This window comes from Cebidichthys violaceus, unplaced genomic scaffold (genome assembly GCF_023349555.1).
Source record: "Cebidichthys violaceus isolate CVI_PGR_0920_01 unplaced genomic scaffold, fCebVio1.0.p SCAF_16, whole genome shotgun sequence".
Lineage (NCBI taxonomy): Eukaryota > Metazoa > Chordata > Actinopteri > Perciformes > Stichaeidae > Cebidichthys > Cebidichthys violaceus.
This window is the reverse complement of record NW_027176329.1, coordinates 13,100,200-13,111,944: the sequence shown is the minus strand read 5'-3', so window position 1 is coordinate 13,111,944 and position 11,745 is coordinate 13,100,200. Positions and strand designations below refer to the sequence as shown.

The window sequence follows — 11,745 nt, the reverse complement described above, 5'->3', positions numbered from 1 at the left end:
GGCTACAGTAGACAGTCCCTTCAAATACTCAAGTAAGCAGTATTTTGAAATAATTTGGTCATTAATGACACATATAGAGTTGCAGAGCAATTAACCCAATATTTGTTGCTTTTCTCAGTTTCATGTCTTTGTAAATGGAATATCTTTGAATTTATTGACTGTTGGCTGAACCAGCAATTGGAAGACATCCCATCGGGCTTTAAGCCATTTGTCACTATGATCTGACATTTTGTAGAGCAGGCACTGAATTGACTTATCAGAAAATAATTGCTAGGTACAAAATAAGCTTCAGGCGACAAAGCATTCATCAGAGTAGATTTTGGGTGGGAAATAAAAGTTGTGCTGGGTGTGATGAACAGGATCTACTTGTGCAGACAAGACTCGAGTTAAGGACGTCACAGCTCAAGCATAGTCAACAAATAGTTTGTCATCGTAAATGTTTATTGCTCAACGTGTTTGTTGGTCAATTTGCCTTGAAGTTAACAATGTAAAACAAATGTCACAATAAGTTTCTGTCGCATAAAGCTCTACTGACAGTTGTAGTTTTATCCCTTTAACCATCTGCACTAGTTGGCAGTAAAAGCATAAACTTGCACGGTGCCAATATGACACAAAAAGACATTACAGGCATAACACAAGTAGATTTGATGGCAGAACAGTTATACTAGAATGCATTAGACTGTACAGGTGTACCCAGTAACATGGATTCTGAGTGTACCATAAGAGTAACAGAGTGTTAATCTTTTATTCTCTTTTACATTTTTAAATAAAGATACAATTTGTATCAACTGCATACGTCTCCTCTCATTTCATTAAGTTCACTGAGGCAACTTTCAATGCAACATAGTTTAAAATAAGGCACTCAAATACAGCAAGGTGGATACCACAATACATAAATACACAAACTCATGTTTATCTTTTTGAGTCTTTCCACTGAAAGACGTGGGTTCAGACGGGCCAATGGACGTCGTCTCATCTCTACGACCTGCTCTGACTCTGCAGCTTGAGGATCTCAGCGACCAGCATCTGTGGATCCATCAGCTGAGGAAACGTGTCCATGGCTGCGTCCACCAAGTGGACGCTGAAGATAGCGAGGAGCTTCTTCCGGACGACCTCTCTCTCCTCGCCACCGGGACTCGTCCCCTCCCATTGAGAGCGCTCCCCCAGCAGGCTGCGGACCCCCGGGGGGTGAGCCCCAAATGGATCGGACCAGTGCTGCCGCTGCTGCTGCTGGTGGTGGCCATGGACTCTGCTGCGCTGGAAATCTGTCGGCTGACTGTATGCAGACACGCCGACTGAGTATGCACCGTAGCTGGCGTAATGAGGCGGGTAGGGAATCAGATCAGAGTTGTGGCTGCTGACAAGCCCAAGGCTGTAATGCTGGTTGGGGTGCTGGAAAGCTGGCGTGGTCTCCCGAGAGGAAGGGCCATGTGAGCAGCAGCTGCACGGAGGGCAGTACTGTTGTCTCACATTGTGGGTGTGCTGGGAGCTCCAGTACGTCGCCCCATACTGGTGGTCACACACACTCCAAGGAGCCTCCGTTGGCTGACTGTCTATGGAGCCTAAACCAGAGTCCAGCTGCTCCTGAGAGCCACTCTGCTGTCCTGAACCGTGGTCAGAAGACGGGTTCTGGCCGGTCTTCTCCTTTCTAGGTGTGGCCCTCTTGCTGGATCGGTGACTGGCCTTCAACTGTTCGTGTTTATGGTCTCTCTTTAAGGAGCCGCTCTCATGTCCCAGAGTCAGTTTCTTTGCCATGTCCTCCAGCAGCGAGAGGCTCTGTCCAGGAACGGGACTGGAGCAAGCTGAGGATTGTTTCGGAGCGGTGAACGGGTGCTTAGCGTTCTCCCGAAGCTCATCGGCAACCAAGCGGTTGGACTGTTTGGCTCGCTCAGGATGGTGGAATTTACATTTGATTCCGAAAGTACATTTCTTTCCTGAAAGAAGAACAAAACACACTATTTTAGTAAGAAAATAATAATAATAATAATAATATGATAATTTTCATACAAAACTAGAAGCTTGTAGCCGCTTTGTGACGACAGCATTGCGGCACTTTGAGCTACATGCTAACTTTAGCCAGCTAACATTAATGTTCTGCTTTTTACAACAAATGTTGAATACAATAATCATGCATTTGCCACAGAGCTTATTCTCTGCAATGTCCAAAATCCAATAAATCCCATTGGCCTTTTGTTGAGGGAACTAGTGTAATGCTAACTAGCTGTTAGACTCCAAAAATACATCTTTCCTGCATCACACAGGGTGCAATTGAGCCAACGTTGATGCTAACGTAGCATGCAAACATTCTCACAATGACAATGCAAGCATGTTGATGTTTGGTAACTATCATGTTTATAATATTCACAGTGTTAATTTACTGTTTTAGCATACATGTAATATATTAGCTAAAAAAGTAAATAGCCTTTCCTTCACAAAAACAATGTCATGCGGCACCAATGTGCTAAAGACATTCTCTCACCATAAGGACATGGCTGTTTTTTCGTAGTCTTTGGAAACCTCCGCAGGAAGTTCTCCAGGGTCGGTCCGTGGCGGCCCAGAGGATCATCAGGAGGCATAAACCTGTGTTAGGGTGAAGTTCAAACATTAGCCGAAAAGTACAACTTCACACACAGCAAGGGAAGCCTCTGTATCAAGAAGGCCAAACTCACTTGTTATTGACAAAGGAGTACATGAGCAGCCTCTCCTCGATGAAGCGTTTCCACTTCGGCTTCTCTCCCTGCAGGTCCCGGTACATGTCGTTGGACACGATGATGCCGTCAGACTCGTAGCCCAGCTTGACGATGAAGCAGTCATCGTTACAGACCACCCGTTTGCCCGCGACGCGTCTCGATGGTGTGAACACGAGTATCTTCCTCTTCTCCAGGTCTCGCAGAATGTGCTGATCTGTAAACCAAACAGGAAAACAGTTAAACCTGCATTTACTGAATTTTGTACTACTCCGGGGCACCTTTTAAGTTGATTTCCTATCAACTTGAACTCGTTAGCAAGCTTATTTGCACATCCAGCCGTTACGAGGCAGTTGTGTTTCTGTCCAATATTCACCCTCTTTTAGCTCTGATTGTGGTCTCCACCAACTCCTTATGGAAATATCTATCTTTAGCTGCTAAATGCTCCACTTTGTTTACCAGCTAGTCTCCAACTGTGTCTGTCTGCTGTTTGCTGCTGAGCATGTAATCTACAGTGGATCTTTTAGAATTTTTTAACTGAAAATGACTGAATGAGAGCAGTGACAGCTGCTGACATTGTCACATTGTGAAAAATTATTGACTACAGCCACTTTAACTAAATCATTACACGTCACTTTACAATCTTAATAATCATTTTTCAGGAAGCCACAGTTGCATTTTAATTTGGGTTCTTTCCCAGCAGACAGATTTGACCTGGTTAAATATTAACAAAAGGCTCTAAAAGCGTATCTTGCGTCAAAACAAATCATCAGAGCAATCAGTTATCTACATAAAGCAAATGAGCAAAACGGCGTCAGAAGCGGCTTCCAAATGTAGGTTAACCAAAAGCTGTTATAATAACTCACAGCTCAAACTGTTATGTATCGATATAACAAACGAATGGAAAAACCCTGCATTCAGATTACAGATAAAGCTCATGTACATAGCATTCAGGGAGAAAAAAAACCTACATGGGGTATTTCCCATTTTGAGAAATAGAGCTCACTCTGTTGCATCAGAGCAAAAATCCTGCTCACTCGCTGCTTTTAATTTTGCCTCTGGCTTTCAAGGTCTACGCAAATCAAAGACCATTTCAAATGAGGCTGCAATTATTTTTATTTAAAATTTTCCTTGCACTTGAAATTGTGAGAAATGGCCTTTAAAACCTCCCAGAACACAAGATATTCAAATATGTGAAACACCCTAAAACATTGCATGTGTATTGCAGTGATATAAAACAATAAAAAAGAAGCATAGTCTCTTTTTATTTGCTTGAATAATTACAACCTACTTTTATAATCATGACAAATGAGCGTGATACGCACCCGATGGGATCACACCATGACGCAGAATCAAGTCAGGAGTAACGTAGAAGGAGACAATGGCCCCCTTCCCCAATTCCTACCCCCCTACTTTCGGCGACCTTTGCTCGGACAACACCCATCTTTGAACTCAGCCTTCATTTTGTTCTCATCTACACACCTGTAAAGTTGCCGTCGGTAACGAGCGCAGTGTTGTGTGAACCGCAGTGCCAGGCGAATAAGGAAGTAGAAAACATTCAAACGTGCCATGAAATTCCCATCATCCTACCTGTAATGGGAACATCTGGCCGGGGCTGCTCCTTCCTCCACGAGGGAACGAACACGGTGATTTCACTGTGGCCTCTGTCCACGAAGAAGTTCACTGCCAGCTGGATTCCCAAACAAGAGAAAACTTCCTTGTTCCCGTGGCTGAATGAATCAACACAAACAAGAGAACACAGGGATGAGAAAACATTTAGGTGTCTCAGAGCCAGTTTAGAAAAAAGACCGAAGAGTCCTTTATGATTTCCCTCTTTGATGTTCAAACTTCACCACAGCTCTTATAAGAATACACACACTATTTTCTAATTAAATTTGAGGATCACGTTAGAACAAACTTACTGGTCTCAAACAGGTCGAACTTGATGATCTAGATATGGACATTGTAATTGCTAAAGAACAACTGCTTTCACTGTTGATAATTGGATCAACTGTTTGGCCTGTAACACGTGAGGAAATGTGGGAACAAATGTCTACTGCAAGCTCTCAAAGCCCAACATGATGTCTTCAAAGTGCTTGATTTCCAAAATCAAAAGATGAATTCAAGATACTGAATATATTTAAGAGAAATGATTGTGTTTGTTTGTTTATATTTTCATGATCCCTTCCGTTTTGTTAACCTGTTTATATTTTTGCCTTTACAGTACCTTAATAATATCTTATATTTGCGTCCTCCTTTGTTCTGCGGCTGTATGCACAACAATTTCCTTCGGGATGAATAACCTACAGTTCTATCTCATCCAGTGACCCACTGGATCCCAACTTTGTGGCTTGTGACCCATTACGAAACACACATACTTGCTTTATTGAACCTTTGACCCCCCCCAAATTAGCTTAGCTTAGCACAAAGACTGGAAACAGCTAGCCTGGGTCACCACGGGGGTGACAAAAGCAGTCTCTGAAATTCCCCAATTAGCACATTTTGTGTTTATAATCTGTGCAAAAACCACAAGTTGCGGTTTCAGAGGTATGTGTTGAGCAATTTATTAGCTGGGAGCAGTGACTTCCTGGAATGTCGTTGTCACGGTGTCGTTGCTGGCAGAGACTGTTAAAAGTAAGCCAATAAGTGTATTTCCCAAAATGTTGCATCTGTCAAGCAGCTTAACCAAAGAGTGATGTTCCCCTCTTAGTTTAGTTAGTTTTAGGACTGAAGAGGTCAAATTGTCTAGTATTTTACAATAAAAGCACAAAAACTAGAGAAACAGTTCATCCTTTGACCCATAGAAAACTGTACTAGCAGCAAACAGTGAAAACAAAGCCTCTAACCTGGGGAATAGTTACAGGTCTTATATATGTAAATGTTTGCACACTTATTTACAGTAGCTCTACACTAAAAACACAACGGTGCTCAGAGCCCTCGGGGGAGTTTTTGGAAGTGTCAAAGAAGCCAAGACAAATGAGAGGAACAAGGAAAAGCTTTTAGGGGAGCTCGGCTGTGAAATGCTGTCGAGCCTGTTCCTTGTTGACATGACATCTTCACATATGAGCAGCCAGGAAGGCGCTTATATATGCTCTGATTTGCATACTCAAGCAGTCTGTCGACAGCGTGCCTGAACGGGCGTGCCCGACTGGGAAACAAAAAATAAAGAAAAGAGGGGTGTGTATACTCTGACTTTGTAAGAAATGTAGTGTGTAAACTCTGTGTGTGTACTCTTTCACATATTTTCTCTGTAATAAGGACAAATGTAGTTGTGTTTGCAAAACTGGTGCATTGTCTCTCCGAGTGCAGTAACAGTTAATTGTGTTGAATGGAGCCCGCAGCACGTGTTGCTTCTCGGACCAGTGTCCATCATCGGACAATGTGACCTCTGCGAATACTTAAGGGGCCTTAAGGTTTATTGTTATTAGCGGTCGCTAGAGGCAACATGAGCTCCACATTTGTGGTTTTGAGCGAAACATGTCGACAACTGTCGGGGATCGTAATTAAATTTGATACAAACATCTTAAGTTCCTCCCTCAGGAGCTTGTCTTTGGTTTAAGACCAAATACATGCCAATTTAGAGGGAGATGATTTCCAACTAAACAAACGGTGAATCACCTGCTGACTTGAGGCCAAATCAAGTGTCGAAAGACTTCTTGTGTTACTTTCACTGGTGACACTCCTATCAGGGGCTTGTGTGTGAAAGAGACTTTGCACTCAGTGTGTGCCCCCCCCCCCCCCCCCCACACACACACACACACACACACACACACACACACACACACACACACACACACACACACCCCACACCCAAAAAAATATATAATCAAACTAAAATTAAGAGGAAATAAAAAGAAGTAAGAGCTTTCCTTAATCAAGCAAAGTAACAAAAGGGCTCTACTCCTCCCTGTCCTCGAGCAGGAATCAGGTGTGGGAAACTTTAAAGCAGACGACATCTATTTATCACAGCTAACAATTATTTTTATTATCAATTCATCTGACGGTTATTTCCTCAATTATCCGATAATTGGTCTATAAAACCAAAGAACAAAATACCACAGAATATGTTTTATAATAGTTATCGCAAATCTGAGGTGAAATGATCAAATGCCAAACAAACCCAAAAACCCAAATATATTTGGTTTACACTTATATTACAGCTGCAACTAATCCTTATCTTCATTACTGATTAATCTGTTGATTATTTTCTAAATGAACTGAGGAATAGTTTCGTCTTTGAACTGAAAAATGCCTGTTGCCGTCTTCAAATGTCTTGTTTTGTCCAACCTAAAGTCTTACACTCAAAGACATACCGATAAATATTCACATTTCAGAGGCTGAAATTCTTGCTGGTTTTTCTGTCAATTGACTAGTCGATCAATTGATTAAATTGGTCCAGCAGTCAGTTATGTAAAGCAGAGAAAAGCAGCGAATTGTCCTATTTGACAAACTATAAATCAGCGAATTTTGAGCAATTGTTATCGATGAGCAAAATAGCTGCTGGTTAATTTTCTGCCGATGGACTAATCAATCATTTCAGCTGTAGTTTCTCACCTCATGGCCACGTTGCTTCCATCTATAACAACGGGTCTCAGAGCGTCGTCATCCTCGCTGCCCTCCTCTCTGCTCTGAGGAGACGAAACAGTAAGAGGCAGCTGCATGGTGGGGCCCACAGCCTGGAGGTCCCCTCTAGGCACCAACACCGACATCGTGGTCACGGGGCCCTGCTCGCCCCCCCGGCCGGCCCCGATCCTCACCAGCTCCCCCAAGAGTTTATCTGTGTCCATGTTGGGGCCGAACATCTGCCGAACGGCCAGAACCTGAGCCGTGGAGTACCCGAGCTTGTGGAAGAAGTCCAGCTGGGCCTCCGGGTGCTGGGGGCCCGGGGGGGGGTCAGGTTCGCAGGGGTACATTCTCTCACAGGGGGGACGGGAGCAGTTTGGAGCCGCGAGGAGTGGAGGGAAGATCCATGCAGAAGTGTCAGAGTCTGGGAGGCTCAGACGAGTGGTGTTGGGGATTTTACTCCATGGGTGAACAGATGTGAAGACAGTAACATCAGGATTCATCGCTTCAGCTTCCACCTACTGAGGAAAAACACATTATAAAGGAGTGCGCTGAAGTACTATTTAGAGGTACTTTACTTTACTTGAGTATTTCCATTTCATAATACATTATACTTCTACTCCACTCTGTTTTAGAAATATTGAAGTACTGTACATTTTACTGCACTACATTTGTTTGAATAGTTCCTAGATACTTTGCAGATTCAGATTATTAATACAGAATATAAACCAACAAATACATTGTGATATATTATTATGGATTTAGCCACCCAGCAGAATGTAAAGTAGATCAAATGAGCCTCACCTTCACCGGCTGCAACATTCAAGTGATGACCACATTCATGCACCACTTATTATAGTAATTATTATTATTCAAAGCGGAAACAATTCGTTGATCAATCATTGTGTGACAGTAAATTAATATGCAAATGAATATTTGCATATTAATATTCAATATTCAAATGTAATAATCGGTTGTTTGTTGGCTAAAACAAGAACCCCTTGTGCTGTGCCAAATTAAAATATGTATTTTAACATTTTGTAAAGAAAGCTTGATTAATAATCTGCAAATAAACTGTTTGTATTAAAAGTATCATTATTCTTTCTTTTATAGACTTATTTATTTCTCTCAAACTTACTTTGCTATTTTGTGTATAACTTATTTTCTTCTTACTATCATTAACACCTTATATTTTGTACAAAATCAGATTATTACTTATTTTCAGGGCTGCAAATAAGGATTTTTTTCATTATTATCTGCATATTGTTTTGTGGATTCATTGAATCATTGTTATGTCTTTAAAATGTCTTGTTTTTTCCAATCAGCAGTCTGAAATCCAGAAAAAAAAATCACTTTATAATGATTTAAAATTTAGGCAAAAGCAGCAAATCCTCACATTTGATCAGACCAGTGAACATCTGTGTGATGAATGATTCATAGATTATCAAACTGCAGATAATCGATAAATCTACCAGTCCGGTCCACTATATCTTTGCATCATCAACCCAACTGACAAAATATTAACTTTAATTTGATATAAGAGGAGAATTGAGAGGGGAAATAAATAGATTATTATGGCATCCTTTCACTATCGAAGTAAATGAAATGAACAGTGAAACTTATTGATGGAACGTAACTAAGTAACCAAGTTTGAGGTACTTGTACTTTACTTGAGTGGTTCCATTGTCTCCTGCTCAATACTACTACATCCACTGAATGCTTTTTGTAACTTTCGTTAATAGTTACTTTACAGATTTAGATTAATAATACAAAATATTATAAACAACTTAATTATGTTGTATCATTATAGTTTAGGATTAGAGGACATACGACTCCATTGATGAATTCGCAAGCTACCCGGCATATTAAATTGTTAAATTTGGCTCCACTTTATAATCTAATTGTATGATAAATATAATTATGAAATGGGCCATTTTGCATGACTTTTACTCGAGTAAGATTGCAGGACCGTTCTCTATAGTTTTACTTCTTCCAACACCGGTGAGCACATTTAGTGGTTGGATTCGTTGTAAACACTAACTGTTGTTACTCGTGCAACTTGAGTTTCAAAAGTCGCTACTTCTGTTTCCGCCTGTAAGTTCAAACTTAACAAGAGACACAAACGTACCTTTATAAGCCTCAAACGAGCGGTTGAATGAATCTCTCCGCTCATACTTCCATGTGAAGCGTCTTGTCACCGCTGCTGAAATGCGACGAAAGGGCGCTACTTGTCTGAGTGGAGAGCCGGTAACCAGGAAGTTGGGTTTTCCCTTTTCTTGACATCAGCAAACAGCGAAGCAACAACGTGGAGGTTTGGGCGAGTGACGTGCCGATACTCCATTATAAATGTGATCTGGCTCCCTCTGAGTTCAATCCGGTTCACTGCTATCGATTACACACGCAGATGAGGACAATTAAGAACACGCTGGGCTTACATTTAAAACAAGTGTTGGAAAAAAAATATTTCTTTTACTTAAAACAAACAATACCAGTGTAGAAATATGCTGTTGCAAGTAAAAGTAGCCTACTTAAGTAAAAGTAAAAAAAAAAACCATCAAAATGAAAGTACTCACTGTGAAGAATGGCCCATTTTAAAATAATATATTCTTAACACTTTGGATTATAATTTAAGATGCAAGACTCACTAATGGTGCAGCTGCAAGGTCGAGGTAATTTCAATAACTTTATCTAATGGCAGGTATCTTAAGGCACAATAATATATCACAATTTATAAGCTGACGTATTAATAATAATATTAGTTAATAGTAATGACATCTCTAGGTTTATTAATAATCTGAACATGCAGAGTAACTAACAAATGTTGCTAAGTAAAAAGTACAATATTGGCTTGTCGTGGAGTAGAAGCATAAAGTACCATGGAATGAAAATACAAAGTATTTTTTGTACTTTTTACCACCCTATATTAATTTGACACTGACGATTACTTTTTACATGTAAAACATTACTCCACGTTGATGACCATTAAAATACGCACACATGTATTTATTAATGATAAAAACGGAATAATGTAAGATTCTATAATGATAAAACATTGTGAGAGAAGTCATTTTGCAGAATGAGTACTTTTACTTTTGACACTTTTAGTACATTTTGCTGATAAAATACTGTAGTTATACTTCAGTACCATTTTGAGTTCAAGAGTTTACTTGTAGTGGAGTAGTGTTAGAGTATTGTATTTCTACTTTTAATTAAGTAAAGGATGTGAGTACTTCTTTGACCTTTATCAATGCATTAATGTGTACATCAAGGTGGGGTTAATTTCAATTACTTTACATACTGCTTAGTAGCTTTTCGATTGCCCCCTGGGTGTTGATAAAAGCCTTCTCTTAACCTGTAATTTGTTGGTTGTATAAATAATACACAATTACAAATACAAATATTCTCGTATGTTATCTAGAGACAACTTCACAAACCTCAGTTGATGTGCAGCTTTCATCAGACAATCCAACGTATTTTCTAAATTACAGGCTTGATGCTCAAAGTGTTCAGCATACTTCCTGGTAGGAATTTTAAAATCATATATATATGTGGCACACGTTTCTTTCAGGTCTGTTATAAATCACTTTGTTTAACACATTTATGCAAGACAATAAGAAAACAACTGAGGAAAATGTTGAAGAAAAAATGCAAGTGCTGAGTTTGATGTCAGCATTCAAAAGGAAGATTCTGAGGAAGACACATTTTTTTAATTTTTATTTGAAATCATTATTCCATATTTCTTACAATATTTCTTTTAAAACTGTATTTAAAGATCATTTCATAATACATGCACTATTGTGTCTATGAATGCATGAGCATGTCAGCCAAAGCCAGCAAATTACAAGTTTTCAGGACAAAGCACAATTCTCTGGATTTCTTTTCCAAAAAATTAGAAAATATAATTATTTCCTTTCATGTTAGATTTCCTCCTCAATTTACCCTCTATGACAGTTACGCCTTCTCCACTGTGGTCCTAGTTTGTGCTCTATTTTAAGAGAGATGTTAGGGAGCACAGCTGGATATGGCTCAGGTACTATTGCAGGCAGAGTGGCTGGTGGAGTTTGAAACTGTGGTCTGTGCTTTGAGTATTCATCTTTATTCGTGGTGTCTGACTTAGGTGTGACATTCAAGTCATGGGCAGGTGATTGAGGATTGATTGCTGGTGATTTCGCTTCAGGTCCTGCTGCAGGTGTGATGTGTGAACCGGGTGTTGGTTGCGAGTCGTGCCCAGATGTTGTGGAATCTGATGGAGGTACTGGTTCAGAGGATGGTTCAGAATCCTGCCTAATTGTTGGTGATTCTGTAAAAGGTCCTGGTTCAGGGGATGGTTCAGAATCTTGCCCAGATGTTGTGGAATCTGATGGAGGTACTGGTTCAGAGGATGGTTCAGAATCCTGCCTAATTGTTGGTGATTCTGTAAAAGGTCCTGGTTCAGGGGATGGTTCAGAATCTTGCCCAGATGTTGTGGAATCTGATGAAGGTACTGGTTCAGAGG

At 40.4% G+C, this 11,745-nt stretch overlaps 1 protein-coding gene across 1 annotated transcript; it reads right to left on the bottom strand.

The window, feature by feature from the left end:
- Nucleotides 1–420: 420 nt before the first annotated feature.
- Nucleotides 421–9,457, bottom strand: zc3h12ab (zinc finger CCCH-type containing 12Ab). The gene is made up of 6 exons (XM_068710644.1): nt 9,379–9,457; nt 7,242–7,771; nt 4,278–4,417; nt 2,670–2,904; nt 2,480–2,580; nt 421–1,934 (listed from the first exon to the last, which is right to left on the bottom strand). The coding sequence occupies exons 2-6, from the start codon at nt 7,751–7,753 to the stop codon at nt 979–981; spliced, it is 1,944 nt and encodes a 647-aa protein (XP_068566745.1). The 5' UTR covers nt 7,754–7,771; nt 9,379–9,457; the 3' UTR covers nt 421–978.
- Between the last annotated feature and the right edge of the window lie 2,288 nt (nt 9,458–11,745).